The sequence below is a fragment of the Spea bombifrons genome, chromosome 13 (genome assembly GCF_027358695.1).
Source record: "Spea bombifrons isolate aSpeBom1 chromosome 13, aSpeBom1.2.pri, whole genome shotgun sequence".
Lineage (NCBI taxonomy): Eukaryota > Metazoa > Chordata > Amphibia > Anura > Pelobatidae > Spea > Spea bombifrons.
Genome location: NC_071099.1, coordinates 7,655,413 through 7,679,158, shown reverse-complemented (window position 1 = coordinate 7,679,158; position 23,746 = coordinate 7,655,413). Strand labels below are relative to the sequence as shown.

At 42.7% G+C, this 23,746-nt stretch overlaps 2 protein-coding genes across 3 annotated transcripts in view; one reads left to right on the top strand and one right to left on the bottom strand.

Moving 5' to 3' along the window:
- The window catches only part of CNTD1 (cyclin N-terminal domain containing 1), a 130,231-nt gene extending 109,635 nt beyond the window's left edge, over window positions 1–20,596 (top strand). Inside the window, exons 6-7 of the mRNA XM_053453805.1 lie at window positions 12,370–12,466; window positions 20,486–20,596. Coding sequence (XP_053309780.1) covers window positions 12,370–12,466; window positions 20,486–20,596 — 208 coding nt within the window. The remainder of the gene's footprint in view (window positions 1–12,369; window positions 12,467–20,485) is intronic.
- A 253-nt stretch (window positions 20,597–20,849) lies between these two features.
- The window catches only part of BECN1 (beclin 1), a 28,606-nt gene continuing 25,709 nt past the window's right edge, over window positions 20,850–23,746 (bottom strand). The window contains exons 8-12 of one of the 2 annotated variants that reach the window (XM_053453930.1): window positions 23,284–23,430; window positions 22,766–22,915; window positions 22,595–22,655; window positions 22,251–22,393; window positions 20,850–21,739 (exon numbers count right to left, since the gene is read on the bottom strand). In XM_053453930.1, the coding sequence (XP_053309905.1) occupies window positions 21,571–21,739; window positions 22,251–22,393; window positions 22,595–22,655; window positions 22,766–22,915; window positions 23,284–23,430 (670 nt within the window). In that variant the 3' untranslated portion in view covers window positions 20,850–21,570. Of the gene's footprint in view, window positions 21,740–22,246; window positions 22,394–22,594; window positions 22,656–22,765; window positions 22,916–23,283; window positions 23,431–23,746 lie in introns of both variants that reach the window. The other variant, XM_053453931.1, reaches the window with a different exon arrangement.

Here is a 23,746-nt window from a genome sequence, read left to right as displayed (position 1 = left end):
GCTGCTGCCGGCACTTCCTCTTGGGGCTTATATGACAGAGTGCATGACATGACCTTTCGGTGCACCATCATAGAAGCCCTGGCGTAAGTCCGGCAGCAGCGGAGGTTATCTGTGCGCATTGCGCAAACATTCTCCGGCTGCCAGAGAGGAGGATCCCTTGCAGCGTTGGCAGCCTGTAAATCTCTGGGTGATGCCGGCACCTCTGCCGGGGCTTCTGTGACTGAGCACCGGTATGACATGACCTTCCTCAGTCATAGAAGCCCCAGCGGAACTAACAGGCAGCAGAGGCCTACGCGCATCGCGCAGATGTCCAACGGCTGCCCCCACCAGACACCAGGGAGTCTGAAGTATGGGGGACGAGTCTGGGGAAGCATTGGTAAGTGGGGGGGGGCCGGCATATGGGGGATATAAGTCATTCCTGTAGGCAGAGTGGCATATAGGGGTTAAAAGGCATATCAAGGAGGAAGAGTGGCAAGCCTGGGGGCCATTGTTTTTGTTTAATGTGAGTACTACACCCACCCACCCCATGGTGCACTACTATGTTGCCCCCTTCCCCTCAGTTCCACCACTACAGACATTTACCCCGGCCAAACCTTTGAACTGATTTTGGCCAGTAATAGATAGTAGAGGTGGGGAACCCATTGTATTGTTAATCCCTTTACTGACCCTGTTGTCTCTGGGAGGCAGATTAAGGGGGTGGTTTGTAGCCCAATATCTTGTTTTTTGTTAATGTGTGATTTGCTGGATATATCAAGCTCTGTGTGAGAAATAAAGTAGTCTTCGTTTTGGTTATACCATACACTGAGTCTCAGCTAGTGACTGGGAAAGAGTGTGTTGTCCCAGGCTAAGGGAGCACAAGTCAGCGGAGGTAGTTGGTCGGACTATCCAGCTCCGTGATAAATGGGAGAGGTTGGCAAATAAAAGGAAATAAATACAAAACAATTTTCTCAATCATAGTTTTTATTAAATATGAAAAATAGTACATGTGAATTAATATTTACTAGTAAAAAAATTTTCCTATAGGATAGTCTTATATTCAGGCTTTTTCTTTTTTTCCTAAATTAATATTCAAATTATGGGGGTCAAGCAAATACGTATATGCGTAGTCTTAGCCACTGTAGCATCCACTCTCTGAACCTCCCAAGTCTTTAGTGCTGAATGGAAAGAGCCTCTTGATCCTGTTAGATGTATTAAGGTGTTTTTTTGGATGATGCCACTGATCAGAGATAATAGCAGCCAATGTATTATGGACAGGAATTGCAAATAGCCTTATGAGCTTGTCCGACTTCCTAGCGGTGGTTTCTTCTTCCATTTCCAGGGCAGTCTTAACTGCTGAGATGAGGCGTCCTACTTCTTCCACGGGAAAAAAGAATGATTACTCTTTAATTTCACCTTCCTCTTCAGATGATTCGATCTGAATTGACGTAGAATCCGCTTCTGACGATGAACCGGGTTCAAAGGCAGGAATCTTGTGGGACGGAAAGGTCAATGGATCAGGCTGGTTTGTAATAGGAGAAGGTTTTCATGTAATGAAAATACTGAAAGGTAGCTTGCAGCTCTTCTTTCAATCACGAAGTAAACTCTGCCACAGAGTCCTGTTTGGCTTTAGTACAGGAGGAGCATATTTTCTGAGATGGATCCCTTAAAATCTTTTTACAGACTGAGCAGGCTTGATGCTTGCCTTTAGTTATAGCATTTCTAGGGTTCTGTTTCTTCTCAGCAGGGGACTCAGCACCCTTATCTGTCATCTTGTCCCAAGACAGGAAAATGTAACCCAGGCAAAACAGGCACTATAAGTAATCAGAAAACCAGAGAGGCAAAATTCACCAGCTAACTGCCCTAAGTAAGCCTTGAATACCTGGTACCAGGAAGTGACTTCAGCACTAGGGACTTCTCTTCCTCCGGACAAATGGTTGATAGGCTGAGCATAGAGGCTTCTAAACGGTTTCAGGGCAGTAAATGCGCGGTTTAAGACAAATTCAGTTCTTGCCCTCAACAAAAATGGTGACCAGAAGTGTTTGCATAGCGCTCATTTGGACATGTGAGCAACTTGAGGACCAAAATTCCAAGCAGAACTAAGCCAACAGAAGTTGCTGGAGGCAGGGGCGTACCTAGAGTATTTGGCACCTGGGGCGGATCCTGTATGTGGCACCCCCCCAACAAACACTTTAAAACTGCATAGCTTCTATCGCTATATACTGGCGCAGACATTGAAGGTGGTACAGCATTAATTACTGTTATCATTATATACTGAGGCAGATATTGACGGTGGTACAGCATAACATCTACCACTATATACTGAGGCAGACATTGACGGTGGTACAGCATTTCACCTATCACTATATACTGAGGCAGACATTGATGAGGGTACAGCATAACACCTATCACTATATACTGAGGCCAACATTGACGGGGATACAGCATAACACCTAACACTATATACTGAGGCAGACATTGACGGTGGTACAGCATTATTCCTATCACTATACATTGAGCCAGATACTGATAATAGTGCAGCATAACTCATATCACTATATACTAACCCAAACATTGATGTGGTTTAGGCCTACCACTTTATTGTCTGGCTTAGGGATGTACCGAAACGAAAATTCTGGACTGAAACCGAAAATCCAGCATTTACCTGTCCGAAACCAAATATGACCCCCCACCATAAAAAAAAAATCTCACACTTTTATTTAAAGTAAGTAACACAGCAAAATAGGACAAAAAATTCAATAACAATATTAATATATTATATATATATATATATATATATATGATTGTTAACAGCAATCACACTCCTATTATGCCCAGGCATACCCAGATTCCAGCATGTACTAGCTGATAGGAGTGTGATTGCTGTTAGCAATCATATATATATATTGTGAGATAGGTCTGGGATCGCCCCTCGCTGAGGTCAAGGGACAAGTGCCCATCTTCATTCAAACCAGGCAAACAGCAGTACGTTCGTGCAATCTGACACAGGGTCAGGTTTATTAGAAAGGTTGCAAAGACAAAAGAAATATAACAACACAGCAACAAAAGAAATAACTTGCCTGTCCGGCACTTACTATACAAGGGATGTCCCTTACCACCAGCTGGAGAGCATTTCTCTGCCAACTTAACATAATATGTCCAGCAACCTTTACTCACATGTCTCTCCCACACACAGGCTTTCTGTGTCCTCAGCCAGAGAGCTACCTGCCCTCCTGGCTTGCCTTTTATATCCACCCTCTCATTCACCTAAATTAATCACCTAGCAGGTGGAAGACTCTGGTGTTACTTCACATAGAAAACGAATCTAGGAGAAACATACCTCCCTTCCACCACCAATCCTACATGAATGCCACATTATATATATCACAATACATATATTTGCAGGTATACAATAATAATGTATGGAAACATAGCAAGAGATACAACTACAAGCATAGATGATAGGTTGCACAACCCAAAGCCAGCTCTGGCATCCACACTGCCCAAATAGAACCTGACCAGCACCCAGATTACACACGTAGGATTTACCATCTTTGTCCCCAAACAGCCCGGCCTGTGCCATCTTTGTCCCATAAACACCCTGTCTGTGTCATCTTGATCCCCAAGGCTCAAACATCCTGCTTAAACCATCTTTGCCTTTCCACAAATCAATTATACATCTATCATACACACAAACACTTTACAGTCACTCACCAATTCACACTTTCATTCACATAATTAATTCACACAATCATTTATTCTCTCTCATTCACACAAATTTACACATTCATTAATGCATTCTCACAAACTCATTAATTATCTCCCTCATTCAGACAATTCATCCACACATTCATTCATTCTCTCACTCATTCTCACTGTCTACCTTTCCCCTTTTTCTACCCCTTCTCTCTATCTACCCCCTCTCCCTCCCTTCTCACTATCTACCCCCTCTCTTCTCACTATCTACCCCACTCACTATCTACCCCCTCCCTCCTCACTATCTACCCCCTCCCTTCCCACTATCTACCCCCCTCTCCCCCCTCCCTCCCCACTATCTACCCTCTCCCCCTTTGTAGTTAAAGGTTTTGGACTTACCATCCAGAAGTCCTTCAGTGGGAGTATGACGCCTCCGTCTTCCTGCTCTGCCGCTGCTTCCTGTTCTGCTGCTGCGCTGCTTCACTGCTGAGCGCCGAAATATGACGTCATATTTCGGCGCTCAGCATGACATGCCGGCACCGCGACGGAGTTAGAAGCCTCGCGAAGGAGACTGAGGGGCGCCGTGCGGTTGCTAGGCTTCCCTCTCTCTCCTCCGTGTAAAATAAATAAATAAATAAGTGAGGGGGTTGCCGGGGATCCGGGACATGTGGTCACCCTAGCCCGTGGCACCCCCCTGACGAGCGGCACCCGGGGCGGACCGCCCCCCGCTAGGTACGCTACTGGCTGGAGGGGTTTAAGGTAATCAAAGGGTACCTCCCAAGGACCCAGTAACTCCGAGTTGGGTGTACCTAGGGTCTCCCCAGGACCCTACTCTCATTAGGTAAGCACCTGTGCTGGCGCAGAAAGATAGAATTCCTCCGGGGATTTATAAAACAATAAAAATAGAAAATCTTTTAGGAAATCTAACATGTCCATACCACTGGGGAGGATAGGGGAGGGCTAAATTTTTATTTGCCCTACCTGGCAGACAGGGCCGGACTGGCCCACCCGGATACCGGGAAATTTCCCAGTGGGCCGGTCTTCTTCTTCTGCAGAAGTTAAAGGGGCCGGCATGCACGCACCGCGCCGCCCAATGGCCGTGCCACAGCACTTGTCCCACGTCTTAAAAGGGGTGGGACGAAGAGCTGAGGCAGGGCCATCGAGCGGCGCATGCACGCCAGCCCATTTAACTTCATGAATGCCGGCCTCCTCCCGCTGCCCTCACCGGACACCAGGGAGTCAGAAGCAGTGGTAAGTCGGGGGGGGGTTAAATATGGGGCATAAGGCTTTTCTGGAGGCAGAGTGCCCCATGATATGCCTTTTAACCCCCTTTATGCCAATCTGCCTCTAGAAAGGCCTTTTAACCCCCTATATGCCACTCTACCTCCAGAAATGCCTTATACCCCCCTATATGCCACTCTGTCCCATGGTACCTTAATTTTGAGGCCCGAAATTAAAAAATATATACATTACATAAAGTTATTGTATTGGCTGCCTGGCCATGATATGAGTGTGATTGATGTTAGCTGCTAGCAATTGTTAGCTAGCATGCTCAGGCAGCCAGTACATGCACATCATTTTCAGCCTCCCTGTGCCCCCTACACACGGATCCATGCTTTCACACACACATATATTCATTCATTTACTCCCCCACCCTTACCTGAACTGAAGATATTCTGGTGCTGCTCGGAGACTTCCGTGGGGCCGCTGTCTTATCTGCATTGCTCGAACTGGAACAGGAACTGAGCGGAGTCATGCGATGCTATGTACATTCACATGACTCCACTGGGTTCCTGTGTTGCCTCGACGGATAAAGAGACGCTGCTGAGCAACACAGAGGTAAGCAGCAGGTCGCCTTTCCGGTAAAAAAAATACATTTAAAAAAATCTACCACCACTGTATAACTCACACACATTTTTTAGACCCCAAATTTTTCTAAAAAGGGTGCGTGGGGAAATACAGTAGTTGTTGCAGCCCTACAATATTTTACTGCTGAAGAACGTGTTCTTCAATAATGTCCTTTCAGTCTCCAGGCAGTCAGATGGAGAAACCTTGGATCTGGATGATGTATAGGTCCCTAAAGCAGTACATCCCCTCTGTAACGAAGGAGAAAAGGCTCTGATGCTCAATTGTTGGAGCTCTGAATACCATACTCTATCTGGCCAGTCTTGGGTTATCAATGTAGTGGTTGCGTCTGCGTGAATCATCCCGTTAACCCTGAAAACAAGAGGCAGAGAAGGGAAGATGTAGGCTAGGCTGAAGGACCAAGTCTTGCTGCAAACGGCCAGGGCTACTGGGTTTTCAAGTGGATTTAGAGAAAAAAATTGAGCTACCTTTGTGTTGTAAACTTAAAAGGGGTAGGATAAAAGCGCTAAAAGCAAAAAAAAAAAAAAAAAAAAGTCCTTTTTAAAACACAGTTATTGTAGATGATGATGTAGCAGCAGAACCACTTGCCAAGGTTTCCTCTTCTTGGCTTAGACAGGTAGAGTAGTTCACAAGACCAAATGTGAGTAGCCCTTTGTGGCCTTCATTTCAAACAAAAATAAGCTTTGAGACATATTGCACTATTGTGTTTTTCTTTCTTTTATATATTTCATACACATCCGTGAGAGCGCAGCCACTAACCCCCTTGTGAACTACTCTACCTTTGTGTTGTGTTTATTTGCCATGAGGTCTACATCCGGCTGACCCCATCTACTTACAATGGGCCTGAAGACTTCCGTGTTGAGAGCCTATTCTGCCAGGAGGATAGCATGTCTGCTTAAAAAGTCGGCCTGTTTATTGTCCTGACCCCTTATATACATTGTGGAAAGCGAGAGAAATAACTTTTCTGCTCCTGGTGCCCCCTTGTCAGTTTAGGTAGGCCACAGCGGTTCTGTTGTCGGACTGAATCTGGAGTTTTCAACGCAGCCAGGGGGTCAAGGCATCTAGGGTGTAGAATCCTAAGTCCTAAGAGTTCGGAAGAATATCTTCTTCTGTGACTAAGTTCCTGGTATGTGTCTTCCCTGGGTGCAGGCACCCCATCTATACTCGCTGGCATCTGTAGTGACAGTAATGGGGCACCGTGTGATCCATCCCTTTCCGCTCAATAAATGATGGCTTGACAGCCACCAATGCAGAGAGAGTAGGGTGTCTGTATGGACATAATGATTGAAGGTGGTGGCAGAACCACCATTGATCATAGACAGTCCCGAATGGAAACCCTCCTGCAGTAAAGGAGAAGGGTGCAAAGATGAACAATTTTAGCTTATTTTTTGTGAGGCAAAAAGACTTTCCCCTGGTTGCAGTCCAGAATGAGACCCAAAAAGATGATGCGTCTGGAAGGTTGAAGATGGGATTTTTCCCAGTTAATCAGCCATCCCAATTTCTGTAGTGTATGAAGGACTTGCAAGATTTGATTGTAGTTGCATTGCAGAAGAGGCTTTTAGGAACCAATTGTCCAAGTAGGGAGCAACACAGATCCCTTGTTTTCTGAAGCAAGTAAGGATGAATAAGGATGTGCAGATAGGCATCCCGGAAATCTGTAGTTGCCATATAATCTCCTCCTAAGATTGACTGGATGTTTCCATCTTGAATCTCCTCAATCAGACAAAAGCCACCTGTATTTTTTGGTACCTGGAAAACTGGGGAATAAACCCCAAACCTTGTTCCACCTTGATACTGCAACGAGGGCCTACTTGGCCTGAAAATTGGCTATGGTGATTAAAAGTACTGCTTTGTGTCTGGGTCTGTAGGCAGAATGCAGACTAGAAAACTCTGTGAAGATATTGAAGTGAACTCTAGAAAATATCTGTTGGAAACAATTCTTTGTACCCAGGGGTCTTCTGAACTTTTTCTAAACTGTGTGGAACCAGCGAAGTCTAAGGGGAGTGTGACCCATCTTCCAAAGGTACTGTGGTTCTTCTGGAAACGTTAGATACTGCTGTGACCACTTTAAGGGTATCTCATGTTTGCAAAAGGCTGCCATCTGGACAGAGTAAATATTTTTTTTTTATCTATGTGAGCCCATCCTTCCTTAATAATAAGACATTATGGATCGGGAAGGCTGTTTGTTTCTTCTTGAAACCTTGACAAACATTCTTTGGTTGAGATTTTTGTTCCTCCAGGCACATGGCTGATTTGATTGCTGAGATAATGGTATCGATATTAATTTCTTGTGAGGGTCCTGGATGGCCTTCTGACAGCCCACACAGGACAAATGTTTAAGTTTAACAGTAGACTTTATCACCTTTTCCTCTTCAGGAACACACTCCTGATTAGACATGTCTAGGAGTAATAAAAGAAAAAAGGGCAGCAAATAACATCCAAACTGGCAGGTATCCAGTAACTTGCAAACATGAAACATACATCCCACAAGGCAGTTCTCACTCTCTCCCATAGTCGTTTTTGTCACTAAACATGGGACTATGGGAGTTTGTCCCCAGTTTCCTACAGGCCTATTTGTCCGACGTGGAAAAGTGGAGCCCTTTAAGCTTCACAAAGCCGGGCTTTACAGAAGAGTGGCCAGAAAAAGGCATTGCTTAAAGGAAAAAATAAAGAAGCAAGTTCGCTGTTTGACAAAAGGCATGTGGGAGACCCTCAAACATATGAAAGAAGGTACTCTAGTCAGATGAGACTAAAATTGAGCTTTTTTGGCCATCTGGCGCAAATCCAACACTTTATCACACTGAGAACACCATTGTGCCACCTGTGACGGAACCCTCCATCACTGGGGCCCCTGGAGAGGCCTGACTGCCAGCCTCCTCCCTATTGACTATGGGCCCTGGGTTTGTAAAGACTTCTGTGGCTACCCCCAGCAGTATATCATCCCAGCACTTGCGGAGGGGATTATCTCCAGCAGACAGCCAGGATCTGCAAGCAGGGAGTGACCGCCATTGATTTAATTTAATATCAGACCCCTCCACCCCATGGTGCATTATTATGTTGCCCCCCCCTTCCCCCCAGTTCCACTACTACATTTACCTTGGCCATCCCTGGAACTGGTTTCGGCTGGTAATAGATAGTGGAGGTTGGGACCCTTTTGTATTGTTAATCCCGTTACTGCCCCTGTTGCCTCTGGGAGGCAGATTAAGGGGGCGGTTTGTATCTTGTTTTATGTTAATGTGTGTTTTGCTGGATATATCCAGCCCTGTGTGTCTAAAATAAATCAGTCTTCGTGTAAAAGTGTGTGGTGTCCCAGACTAAGGGAGCACAAGTCAGCGGAGGTAGTTGGTCGGACTAGCCAACTCCGTGACAACACCATTTTGCTGTGGGGATGTTTTTCATTGCCAGGGACTAGGAAACTGGTCAGGATTGAAGGAATGATGGATGGGGATACAGATTCTTGAGGGAAACCTGTTTCAGTCCAAGATTTGAGACTGGGACAGAGGTTCCTCTTCCAGCAGGACAAGCTTATTGTCTTATTTTTTGCTTGTTTCACAATAACAAATAATTTGTCTCTTCAAAGTGGCAGGCTTGTTGTCTAAATCAAATCATGCAAACCTTCAATAAATCCATTTTAATTCTAGGTTGTAATTTTGCAAGGCACTGTACCCCCTTCCTCACTATCCCCTACCCCTCACTTTCTTCCCATCTCTTACCTTTCTCCTCTTCCTTTTTAATTTCTCTGCCTTCTCTTCCACTCCTTCTTATTTCTTGTCATAGTTACATAGATAGGCTGAAAAAAGACATGTGTCCATCAAGTTCAGCCTTTACCAAGTTCATAGCTGTTGATCCAAAACCTCTGCAGGTAATACCCTTATTGTTCTATCTCTAAAAAAAAACCCTTTCCTTTGCCTTAGACTAAATCTCCTTTCTTCCAGTCTAAATTTCCACACAATGGTTTGTATTGGCCCCGAATATATTTATATAATGCTATCATATCCCCTCTGAGGAGCCGTTTTTCTAAACTAAACAGATTTAAATTAATGAACCTTTCTTCAGAACTAAAGTATTCCAATCCTTTTATTAATTTTGTAGCCCACCTCTGCACTTTTTCCAGTGCTATAATATCCTTCTTTAGAATAGGTGCCTAAAATTGCACAGCATATTCAAGGTGTGGTCTTACCACTGATTTATAAAGGGGCAAAATTATATTTTTTTTCCCGTGAATTGATGCCCCTTTTTATACATGACAATACCTTACTGGCCTTAGCAACTGCTGACTGACATTGCACATTGTTTCCTAGTTTGATGTCTATAACAATTCCCAAATCCATTTGTTGTTATCCCTAATTCACTACCATTTAGGGTGTAAGTTGCTTGTGCATTCCTTACCCCGAAGTGCATAACGTTGCATTTATCTACATTAAATTTCATCTGCCATTTGTGTGCCTAGTCGCCCAGTCTTTCTAAATCCCTCTGCAGCAAAGTAATGTCATGGGAGCGTGATGTCTGTGCCTATGGCTTCAGACCTCTCCTTTGCCGAACTCTGACAGTGTATGCTTACTGGATTGATGCAGAATGCCTGGATACGGCATCTTGTCCCAGCGCCTGTATCAATTGCTAGTGCACAGGAGAAGGCATACTGCGTCTGCTTACGACCCTACATTATTGTTCGTATGCACGCTAACCTTCTCTTCATGCCAGTGAATTGGGACGCCGGTGCAGAGCATGAGAGTTAAGCAATACTGCACATGTGCACATGCACAGTAGCAAATATCTATCAAGCTCCGCCCCAACATCCCAATTGGCCGGGGGGAGAAAGTTATGAGGTCCTGCCGCTGCTCATCAGGCAGCGGGCCCCCCTCACAGCTACGTCCGAGACGAGTGCCTCATTTGCCTCACCCTTGCTGCAGCTCTGGGGTCCCCTATGCAAATATGCAGAAAGCACTCCTATTTATTTTCACATTCTACATTCACATTTGAATCAAGAGAAAGCAGAGGTAGTGACTTGTATAATGCCTGTATTTACAAAGTATTTCAACCTCTTAATGCCCCTATGGGCATATTAATAAATTCAAAATTATATATCAGTACACTCAATTTTTGTTTAGGCTAGATTAGGCTAGTTGTGGGAATAGGTGCTTTCCTAATGCTCCTGTGACTGAACTGGTAAAACAAGAAATTCTTGACCCATGGAGGCTAATACTTCCCTGACTAAAGTATTTGCTAGCTGATTATTCACAGGACCGATTGACCTGGAGTGACTTTTAAATAAGCATCCAGAAAGAAATTAAATTAAGCTGTCATTGGTAAGGATTTGGCATAATGAGTGGTGAGAATGAGCCTTGTCATCTACCCCTTCACCCTCTATTACTACATGGCTTATCTCTAGAAGACATAAAACCATGAAGCTCGTCTTGACTTAACCTTGTAATATGTCTTCTTTTTAAGCAACTCTTGAGGTTCTCTCCAACTCAATCACATTCCACTGCAGGTCTAAGAGCCAATGCATTCTTGATGCTTAGTGATGGAAGTCTTATTCAGCCCTTCTTATTGCTTAAGCTTATGTTGGGCAGATTCTAGCTCATACTGCTACAACAGCTAGCGCTCCCTACTCTTGATGTAAAGCATATACCAGTTTTACATAGTAAATATAGAACAAAACAAAAGTCAATCGAGTTCAAAGTATCCTAAATTGAAACTACCTTTTAATCACACGCCAATTTTGCTCAGAAGATAAATCCTATGTGTCTCAATCAGTAATGCTTGGATCAAAAACTTACACTGCAAGGTGTATCCTGAATAATATTTATTAGCAAAAAAATCTAGTAATTATCCACAGCACTTAAGGTCACCACTGGCATAGGCAACGCATTCCACATCTTTACAGGCTTTACTCTGTTTAAGAAGGAACTGTGGCTCCTCTTAGTATAGTAAGTGGCTTTGTCTATGGGGAATTTGAGTATTTTCATACAGTGTTTAGGACACCACTTTTGTAGAGTAAACAAATCAAGTTCAGCTGAGCACTTGTAACAGAAATAATCTCTCATTCCCATTATCATACCTGGGAATTTGTGAGCTCCGGCTACCAGGAGCCTACCATTGCAGGACATGGCCAGGACTGGCCCCGCCGACGTGGCAGGAAACACCCCCATTTAAAGGAGAAATAGGCAGGGAGAGGGGTATCTCAAGACCCCTCTCCTGCTTCCTGGGAGATTTGGTTGTTGACCTGGAGAACCAAAGCTGTGTTTTCTCTCAGAGTTCTGAGAGAGTCCGGGCCAAACCCGGAAAGTGCCCAGGATTCCCATTATTCATTTTGTAGCTCTCCTTTTCAATTAAATCACTTTTTTCTCTATTGAATTGGTGCCCAAAATTCAACTGCATATTTCAAATGAGGTCTCATGCACGTTTGATACTGGACTTGAAGTATACATAAAAATAGTTCCCCAGTAAAAACCTTACCTCCATGCATTGGTGATAAAAATGTGGGCAAAATGTACTTTTTAAATGCAGCTTTTCAGTCATCTTTAAGAACAGATCTAGCAATGCAGCAACTGGCTTAAGTTACAATAGATTTAGACAAAAATAATATATACACATGAAGGATAGACAAAAGTATAATTGTAAATATAATTTCATTACCTGTTCTGTTTCTCTATGTCTGTCTCGCCCACCCAATTATTTGATGGGTAGAGTTATCCATATGGCAATAAAACAAAAACATACTGGCTTTTGGTCACATAACTAAAAGAAGGCTGTGTGACCCCGGTATTGTTCGTATTGTTCCCCAACTGAAATTAATTCTTGCAGTTAAACAATCATTCATCTTGATAGGTCAAAGTTTGTTTCTGTGAAGGAGGACCAGATGCTTCTGGCTACTGGAGTGATTACAACAAGTGCCTGCATACTTAACCAGGACTCTGTTAATAAGGTAAGCAGATCTAGTCATATATCATGGCTGACAGCAGTGATTACTGAATAGAAATAAGTGTTACCGGTAGCAGGTCATACAAAGGAATCACAGAATGATTCTTGATAACATTACACACACTCCATTTAAAATTTAAATAACTCCTGTGTTGAAACACTAAATATGAGAGATGCTTATAAATGTACAGTTATATCAATGTTTCAGGTCAATGAATTATGTTAGTCACCAGAATCAGGAATCTGCACACACTCCCCACAGGAACTCAGGTGCTTAGCTGTGCCAGGAAGGGCCAGCTCCCAGTAAATCAAAATAGAAAAAGGCTCCAGGCACTCAAGGGTTCCATCAGGCAGATTTATTGAAAGAGACGAACAACAACGTTTCGACCTCACGATGAGGTCTTTATCAAGTTGACCACACAAGACCCTCCGCTCCCGCACCGAAAAATAGGTATATATCAAACATTAAACAGCACTTGCAGGTATAGATCAACACATTAACACACAAACCCAGCTTTGCATGTATAGATCAACTGAAAAAGTGAACTCAGCACTGAAGGCATAGAATCAGACATACAGACATGCTGTATTTGCACGTTTACAAAAATAATGTATGGAAACAAAGCATTGCAGGTATAGATCAACGGAACACACAAGCCCAGCATTGCAGGTATAGATCAACTGGAAATCACATGTAAACTCAGCACTGAGGGTATAGATCAAATAGATACATGGAAACAGCATTGCAGGTATTGATCAACTGAATAAGACATAAAAACACTGTATTTGCAGGTTCACATAAATAATGTATGGAAACATAGCATAGCAGATATGGATCAACAGAATAACACACAAACCCAGCTTTGCAGGTATAGATCAACTTTAATTCAAATACAAACTCAGCTTTAAAGGTATAGATAAACCCCCTAAATTACAGGCATAGATCACAGGTTGAACAACCCAAAGCCAGTCCTGGCATCCACACTGCCCACATAGAACCTGACCAGCACCTAGATAACCCACATAAGACTTGCCATTCCTGTCCCCAAACAGCCCTGTCGGAAGTCCGTATCAAGGTGGTTATCCGAAGTCTGTATTCTGCTTGCATTATCCTGTTCATGCATACCAGTCTTGTATTTACCAGTCCAGTTTGCACATTCCAATACAGACTTTATTCTGTATATCCAGCCAGGTGTGTGTTTCTCTTAACCTGTCTTTACCTACCTGACGTCATGCATTGCCGGGTATCCCCTGCATCTGGGCCTCTCCTTGACTCTATTGTCTGGGTCGTGACACACTGATCCAAGGTGTGTAAAGCTTCTTCTTCTGCTGTATTCGGAGAAGGACAAACATGCTGTTGTTCTTTGGGAGCAGATTCTGGAGGCAACGACAAAACCACTTTATCTAGAACAAAGCTTAGAAAAAATTGCTCATTGATAAACAATGCTCGGAGTTCACTAACTCTTCTTGTAGAGATAGAAGTAATTAAAAAAAGCAGTTTTCAGAGACAGTAGATGAAGATACATCTGTCCCTATCCTGTTGAATGCCTTCTCCTAGACTATCCATCTTCACCCCTGCCTTTGTTCCTTCAAAAAAATAACTCAAGACCACTTATTTAAGGACATTTCAACATTGCACATTAATGCTTTCCATTGTCAGGCCCTATCCAGGCTGCGGATAGTGCCCCACCCGTTATGTTTGTCTCAGTCTGCAGTCTAAAGGTATGTCTCTTTGATATGTGTTTAGATTCCATGTTTAGTTTGTTTAGTACCACTGTAGGCAGGGTTTGGCATTAGGACCAGGGCCGGCCGAAGACTTAACGCCGCCTGGGGCGAAGTTTAAAACGCCGCCGCCCCTCCCCCCGCCGACGCCGGGGGGGGGCGGCATTTTAAACTTCGCCGACGCCATAATCTACGATCCCCCCCCGGTACTTACCTTTAAACAGTCCTGCGGCGAGTCTCCCTGCTCTGCCACGGTGCCGGCTTGTAATGCTGAGCGCCGGAAATTGACGTCACTTCCGGCGCTCTGCATTACAAGCCGGCACCGGGACCGAACAGGGAGACTCGCCGCAGAGGAGAGAGAGAGAGAGAGAGGGGCGCCGAGCGGGTAAGCGAAAACCACTCGGTGCCCCTCTCTCTCTCCTCCGCTTCAAAAAAAAACAACAAAAAAAAGCGCTTGGGGCGGCAAAGTGCCGCCCCTTCTAAAGTGCCGCCTGGGGCAATTGCCCCAGTCTGCCCCATTATAGGGCCGGCCCTGGTTAGGACCCACCGTATATTGGAGTACTTTGGCGTAGTGGTGGGCTAAGCATACTATGGCCATATGATGTGACGGAATCTCGAATTGTTATCATATAGTCCTAGACCAGTCCTGTATTTATTGTGTGTCAGTCTGTGATTTAACCTGTATTCCTCATTCTGCAACCTGCTTCTACTCCTCTAGCTCTGTCCTGCCTTTTCTGTTCTTAGCTCCAGATATCTCTATATCCTGTTATCTGTACTGCATAGGTAAGAGACCTCTATGACCAGTATTTGCACCTGGATCTGATATCCAGCAAGTTTCCTGGAGCCGCCCGTATTTACCATCCTTTCCCCCCAACAGACTACAATAGAGACCCCCTACTGGGCTGAGTGCAAAAACTGAGTCGTATACAAAGGAGGGTAGGATGAAGAACCATGTGTCCCAGAATGTATTGTCCCAGAATCAGTGGCCCCTCCTATTGAAACTCCGTCCTTTTTTCTTGTTTTTTTTGACATGGAGGAGAGAGAGAGGACCCAATCGATTTGTATGTCTTATTCAGTTGATCAATACCTGCAGAGCTGTTTCTGTGTTTTGTTTATTTGATCTATACCCTCAGTGCTGAGTTTGCATGTGATTTCCAGTTGAGGTCTGACTATGAGACTAAGATCCAGATCCCCTGCAGCGCTGCAGGGGACCTGGATCCTCCTGTCTGGTAACCTCAGCTGCTGCCGGCACTTACACCGAGCGCCAGCGAAAGTGCCGGCAGCAGCAGAGGTTTTCTACGCGCATCATACATACCTTCCCCGGCTGCCAGGGAGAATTCCCTTGGGGAATTCTCTTCTCTGCCAGCCGGCGAACGTCCGCTCGATGAATGCAGACATACCCTGCTACTGCTAAACATGGAATCTAAACACATATACTTCCGCCGTAGCTTCTATGACGCAGCACCGGCGTCACATGACCTTCCGGTGCTCATAGAAGTTCCGGTGGAACACTCGCTGCCCCCACCTGCCTTCTGACACCAGGGAGTCAGAAGCACTGGTAAGTCGGGAGGGGGGGTGTTGTATGGGTGGCATAAGGCTTTTCTGGAGGCAGAGTACCCCATGATATGCCTTTTAACCCCCTGTATGCCACTTTGCCTCCAGAAATGCCCTTTAACCCCCTATATGCCACTCTGCCTCCAGAAATGCCTTATATCCCCTTATATGCCACTCTGTCCCATGATATGCCTTTTAACCCCCTATATGCCACTCTGGCATTTCTGGAGGCAGACTGGCATATAGGGGGGGTATAAGTGGCAAGCCCGGGGGCAGATGTGCATAACTGGAGGGCAGGTTGGCAAATAAAAGTTAATAAAAACAAACACATATTTTTCTCAATCATAGCTTTTGTTAAATATGAAAAAAATGTTTACATGAATTAATATTTAACAGTAAAACTTTTTTCCTATAGGGTCATCTTATATTCAGGCTTTTCCTTTTTTCCTAAATTAATATTCACCCTATTAGGAGCTCAAGTGTTAAGCAAGGCATGTCTGGCTGCCATATAGAGAACTAAGGCACTCACTGGCTGTCAGTGTTCTGAAGATAATGGTGCTGGAGACACCTCAGCAATGTAGATAATTAATACAGTACAGGACGGTAGGCAGGCAGAAGGGTTCATAGACAGTTAATGAAGCACAGGTCAGAGTAGGAAACAAGACTTAAACTATAACAAAACACAGATGCTCATTGAAGCAATAGTCACAAGACTAGAAGGAATTGGGGCTCTTTACTGTGTTGCTAGTGTCAAAATGAGGTGACATTGACCTGGATAGACCCTGCAGTCTGCCTGAACATTAAGTGGGGGGCGGGCACGCGATCTTGTCTGATAACATGTGTCTGATAACATCTGCTGCTTCAAAGATGCAGGTGATTCACAGTGGAGGAAGACAGAAGCAGACAGGGCCGTCTGCGGACCTGCTGCATTGGGAACCTCTAATTTCGGAGATGTAAGTAAAGGTCCTGTTTGCGGACCGGAAAGTGCCTCCCCGTAGGACCAACCTCCGGTGCTGCTAGGAGCTGGTTTCTCTTGATATTTATGAAGGAAGGCACAAACACAAGCAGGAGAATGCATGTTTCTTTAGGGTCTTAATCCTTTCAGTGTACAGGTACTATAGTGTCCCAGGAATCTAGAATCTTCTAGACCTTTTAGGAACTGGGGATTGGGTAAGACCTGGAATCATATCGGGTACGCAGGGAAAACTGGTTGACATTTATATCATCGAGGAAGCTGGCATTTTGCAGAAACTGGGGACACCATGAAACAATGGGGAATGGACCCACAAATTTGGAGTTTAATTATTTAGCTGTCCCAGGAAGTTTTAGGTAAGCTCTGGACAGCCACACCTTATCCACTGTACAGTAGTTAGGACTTTCTTCGATCAGCATATTTTTTAAAGCAATCTGAGCCTTCTGCATTTTTTGCAAAAGGGTAAATCCTTTGCAATGGGAGTGGAGATGACCTGCAGCACATGAGACTGAACCTTTAAAGTGTCATTGGAAGTATGAAGGGTGAAAGCCATAATTTGCATAGAATGTGGACATGTCAGTAGACATATGCTTCATATTGTGGTAGGGAAATTCTGCAGTATGCAACAAAAATAACCAATCACTTTGCAGAAATGAAACAAAGCAGTGTAGATATTGTTCCAGGGTTTGATTAGTTTGTTCAATTGGTCCATTAGATTGTGGCACAAAATTCTTTCCAGAAATAGGAAGTGAAGTGGGTTCCTCTGTCTGTAACGTTTTAGGGAACCCCATGAAGACAGTATGTGTTGAATAAATAAATCCGCCGTTTGAGCAGCAGACGGAAGGCCCTTGACAGGAACAAAATGAGCCATTTTAGTTAGTCTATGAACAACAACCATAATACAAGAGAAGTGATGGTCTGGAGGAAAGTCTTCAATAAATTCCACTGAAATCTTTTCCCAAGGACGAGGAGTAGTAGTGAATGGCTGAAATAAGCCAGCCAGTTTATGATGAGGAACCTTCATCCGGGCACAGTTATTGCAGAAAGTGGTATAATGTAAAACATCATGATGTAACTTTGGCCACCAAAAGGAATGTTGTACTAAATCAAGTGTCTTACGAAAGCTGCCATGGCCTGCCATTGGAGAATCAAGGATAATCTGGAGGACCAGAAGTCTGAAAGGTGGCAGAACAAAAACTTGTCCTTTACGGAAACAGTCCTTCAGAAGGAAAACAGCAAGAGGATCATTTTAATTAGTGGTATTTAACTTAATGTTATCAATTAGATAGTGAGCATGTGGGGGCTAAAAACTGGGTAGGATGCAATTCCATATCTGAGGTACCGTAATATCATTTGACTTGCTTTTGCAGGAACTGGTCTATAGGTGATGTGGAGGGAGAATCTGGGGGGAAAACAGAGCCCATCTGGCTCGTAGTGGTCGAAGACATTTGGCTTCCCTTAAGTATTCTCGGTTTCCATAAACACAGTCACAGGACAATGTACTCCTTCTAAGAGGCGAGTTTAATATCTAGAAGTTCATGGTTTCTCACACTATGGTGACATTCCAAGGGGGTTAATTTCCATGAAAAAAAGAGAGACTGGATGACAAAATCTTTATCGTCTGAACTGTGAGAGGGTGGCAACAACAGCAGATTTTGATGCATCCACTTCTAAGTAGAAGGGTTTCTGTGGGTCTGGAAGGATTAGGATAGGAGCTTGGGTAAAATAAGTCTTTAGTAAATCAAAAGCTTTTTGTGCCTGTGGGTTCCACTGAAATTGTGTGTGTGTGTACTCTAAATGCCTGTAACATGAACAAAGGGCTGTCTTCCATTCATCTCCTTCTCCAATTCTGACCAAATTGTATGTACCTCTGAGATGATTACAATTGTCTAGAAAGTCTGTATACTGTAGCATTAATATTACTCTTTACTGGAACTAAAGGGCTTACCGCAAACCCTAAAAACCCAGCCCAATATCCTTCCTCCACTGTTTGTAGTAGGCAGAGAATACTGAAGGCAACCCTGAGGGGAGGGGTTTTATTTCAGAGTACCCTTACTATCTCTGGTCACACATTGGAACAGATATAGAAAAGCATTAGGGATAGTAAGAAACAGTTGAAAAAAAAACTACCAAACAGAATCACCAGGGCCAAGTCTGCTCTTTTTTTTTTTTTGTTGAAGACCACTGGAGAGAAGTGGATGGGGTGGAAATGCATAGAGAAGAGCCCCCTTTCCCAGACATCATGAGCTGAAGGTCATCCTATTGGAGACGGAAAAGTAGCAAGGAACCTTTGTTGCTGGGCGCCATGGTTCTAACAACGAACAAACAAACCGAAGGATTATGTTCATGAAGGAGTGTGCTACGTCCCTATACTACCAACAATTGATGGTAGTTTCTGCCAAGGAGGCGTTGTAGGTTAAGCAGTTTACGGTATATCAGGCACAGCATATTTTCCAAGTGCAGCAGATAGCACTTGCTCCTTATACAATCTATAGGGACACATACGCTGACACTTACTACAGCTATTACAAAAGCTTTGAAATTGAGTTTTTTAAATTTCTTTTATTTTCACTAGTTAATTTTTTACTATACATGTGCCAAACGATTCTCTAAATGTTTCCCTACCTTCTCTGCCGACCACCCTCGCATCTGCTTCTTCTGTCTATTTTCTCCATTCTCTTCAATCTTCTTTGAGTGCACCTTGGCGGACATAACCCAGCAACTTCTGCCAAAACGGAGGCCCTGCAGTGACGCCATCTCCCCAATCCTCCGCACCGCAAGAGTCGTGGGGACTCACGCACTGCAAGAGTCGTCATTTTGGCCTCACGTGAACTGAGGGCAATACGGCACTGATTAGAGGATCGGGGAGGATGTCACTGCAGCATTGCCATTTTGGTGGAAGTTGCCGGGTTATGTCCACTGATGAAGAAAGAAGATTAAGAATTGAATCTATTGATATTGAGACACAAAAGTGGAAACCTCTTATGAGGAAGACAATATTTATCCTTTGTGGTGTGTTCTAAGGAGCACCTCTGGGGCCTTTCAAGAAAGGTGTTTCCCCAAGAAAGGAGTCCTACATTGATATTTCAACGTTCGCAGCAGTGTCCACAGACTACCCCTTATCTTACCACTCAAAGGGCAAGAGATCTGGCAAACATCCTGACCACCTCAATGGTTCATATATAATGACACTTTTCTAGCCCCCTTGAAGTTGGAACCTAAAACTCCACTTCCTAAATATCTTGATCCACCAAGTCCACTACAAAGTAGAGTTGTCATAGAGGCTTCAAAGGCCCTTTTTAATGACTCATTTAGGCTTGAAGTCCATGGAATTTGATATATGAGATGTATCTTCAGAGGAAGTGCCATCCTCCTGGCAGTCTTAACCATAGCTAATGGATAAAGACTAGCTAGGAGTGGGAGGTTTAGTGGAACACGAACAGCAGCACGAACTGTGGGTCAAAAAACAAAAACAGGAGGCAGCAGGCAGGATGACAAGCAGCAGGCACAGACTTTAGAGTGTTTAACTGGGTGATCAGCAATAAGGCATTGTAATATTTACCCCAGGCAGTATGATTAGTCAAGACTACTATAAGACATACATATGGCTAATATTCAGCTACCTGAGACCATCATGCAAAAAAATCTGTTTAGAAATATGGTTTTCAAAAATCCTGTGTTTTCTTTTTGAAATCTGATACTAGTGATAAAAAGCCTCATATATTATTTTAATGATTGCAAATACTTAAAATTTCTACTTTTTTCACCATTAAGGTTCTGGACATTTTAAATTACATCACAGGAATTACAATAAACAACATGACTGAAATATCTTCATCAATACTGAAGCACTGTTTTGGGACTGCTGTTCTTTGCAACCAGTAATATGAAGTTGTACACACAAAAAGGACCCCTTACCAGTTATTTTCTTTTGTGGCACCACAGGTTTGGTTTTGAGTTAGTATGGGTAATACTTACTATGCTGCCATTGATGGCATAATTGAAACTTGATTTCTGAATAGTAAGATTTTTGCAGTTCATGGTGTTTCTTTTAATAGTAAATAAATAGATTGTTTAAACATTAAAATGAGAGACCGCCTACATTCACATACTGGGGGCATTTGGAAAATACAACACATTTAATTTAGAATTACAAAGTAAAATTTTATTTCAGTGTTTTCAGTGCACAGATGCTGAAAATATGCATTACAATAAGATTTTGAATTTGCTAGACAACTAAATACATTACAAACTTTGTTACTGACTGCTAAAGTTTAACACCAAATACATGGTCATAATTGTATAACAAGACTACAAGGATAACTTAGATTCTACGCTTTCTTGATAATATATAATTGGTTTATAGAACTCTTTTAGTTTTTACAGTTTGTGATGGCGGTATAGTGAGGTATGGATTGCAACCATCCTCGCCCTGGACTGTAATGATCTAAGCTGCTTTCCAATGTGATGCACATTTAAGGGAGATGCTGTTCACTTTTATCATATATAATATGCCTGAAGAAGAGGAGACAGAGGTCTTGAAAGCTTGCGTTCTAAATATACTTGGTTAGCCAATAAAGGAATCAATTTGACTCAACTGGTCTACTGTGTTTCTATGGGTAACATGGTACCAATGCTCACCTATTGGCCTTAGGAAATATTGTCGTAGACACACGAATGTTTGCTATAGCAGCGATAGGATGTTAACCAAGCTGCTGAACACAGTAGCAAGGCACAGACAGAAAAAGCTAACTATACTATCACAGTCACAAAAGTGCTCTCTGTACTTCCTCATTTTGACAAACATCAGACATGACTAAATTGAGCATCTTTTGATCAGTTGCTCCCATAAAATGTAATCATTTGTTATAGAACTGCGAAGAAACCCAAGCCAGACCCCACTTAAGATTGGTTAGCATGAATTTTAGGGCCTTGGTCCACTGTTCCTCAGAGTTAAACTGTGTCTTAATGGAGTAGGATCCACCACTGCCGCCTGTATCTTCAATTTTCCCCTTCTCTACGTCCATCCTATGGTTATAGAGGATGTGAGTAAGAATACGTAATGACTTGAAGAAAAGTAGATTGACAATACCATATAATCACACACTAGTATCCTTTCAAAACCATGATGGTGACTAACATTTAAACCAAGGTTACAGTTCCCAGGTAATGTTACTAAGGCCCGGTAATATTTTTTATTTTTTTTTGGGGGGGGGGAATTCTACAACCACATATACTAATAGTGGACATATACCTATTACAATGCTGCTAAGGAAAAAAATACAATAGTGCTAGCTCTCAAACAGCCTCAGTACAGCACAAAAACATTAACATGCAATAGAAAATACCCTCATGTAGACCATTAGCCACATGTGTACTTCTGCAATATTTCTAATATATAACTAGACAGTATATTATTGTCTGAACTGAATTATGAATAAAGTACTCAACAAAAAGATTTACACAAAAAATAAAATTATATATCTATCTATCTATCTATCTATCTATCTGGCACAGCAATGAAGACTCTTTCACCAACCTGTATGGTAGACAAAAATCAGTGTCTCGCTTCTCCACTTTTTCTTTAAACTGCTGAACACAATCCAGGAAAGCCACCATTGCATGATCAAATTTATTATCCCAGAAAAATCTCAGCCCTCCAGAACAGTAAAGTGGTAGTTCCTTGAAGAGAAATACATGGTTTCAAAAGCTGTACAAGGATTCATTTTTTACAATATTTGATGGTCCATAGCTATTCCCAGTTAATGCACCAGTTAATGTACATCGTTAATGTACATGGTCCCCCTCATATCTTACCACTAACAAATTTTGGGCTACTGTTACTTTCCTTACCCAGTAGTTAGTTTTCAAAATAAATGTTACCTTAGACTTATCTGTAAGGGACTCCAAGTATGAATGATTTCCAAATGGAACTAAGCGATACCTGTCACCAAAACAAATAGTGTTAATTGTGGAGGGGAAACATATCTTTGTTTCCTCTGAAAATGATTTTTGTCTCCATTCATGCATAGTAAGTATAGATCTGAAGTTCACCTCTGAAAATCCAGCCCTATCTTATTAGCCAGTGCATGCAAGAGTAAAACAGTCTGTCCCCAGGCTGCATTTATTTCATTCCATTCCACAGGGACACTGGGAAGCCTGCCGAGGCGGAAATTGTTGATGGTGCCAAACTGCCCGCTGTGCCTATTAGAAGGAAATATAATTTTTAAAATTATTTACAAAAAATACAGAACATATGCTCTAACACACATCTTTGCATTTGGTTTTTTAACAGCTGCAGGCTCAATTAAATAACTTTTGCTTTTAGTCTCTTAGTTGTTGTACAATGCATATTAAAAATTGCAGGCAATTTCTGTTCTGTTACATACATCCATTTAAATACTTTGCTATGTCGCACATGAAAAATTGTGATGACATAACTTTTTTTTAATAAACCATTAGTTAGTGCTCTGGAATTTAAAACAACCTATAAATCCAGTATTGCACATAATAAAATTCATGAATAAATCAATGAAGATTAAATTATCTGTAGTCATAAACCCATAATTTACCAGATGTGGAAGGTGGCATTAAAGACGTTGGTCTTCTTTAACTTATCCAGCTGGCTCTGAGCATATGCCATCTGATTCTCCACGCTGACTCTCTCATCATCTAGTTCCAATTGCTGGCGCTTAAACTCACTATACTCTTTCTGGTACCTTCCATGGATAGGAAAAAAAAATTAACAAAAACAAAAGTGTATACTTGAGTTAGAAATAAGCTCCACTATCCTGTAAATAACCAGGGCTAGGTAAATTTTATAGAAGGAGTGACAACACATAAGTTACTTAATAACCTACTTAAAAATATTAGCTAGTATTCAAGTTTTTATTAATTTTGAAATTTGATTTCCTTAACCCCTTCGCGACCTTTGCCGGTTCAGGACCGTCATGACAAGAAGGTCACTAAATAACCTTTGACGGTTCTGAACCGTCATAAAATTAAATAAGCTTAGAAAGTGATCAACGATCACTT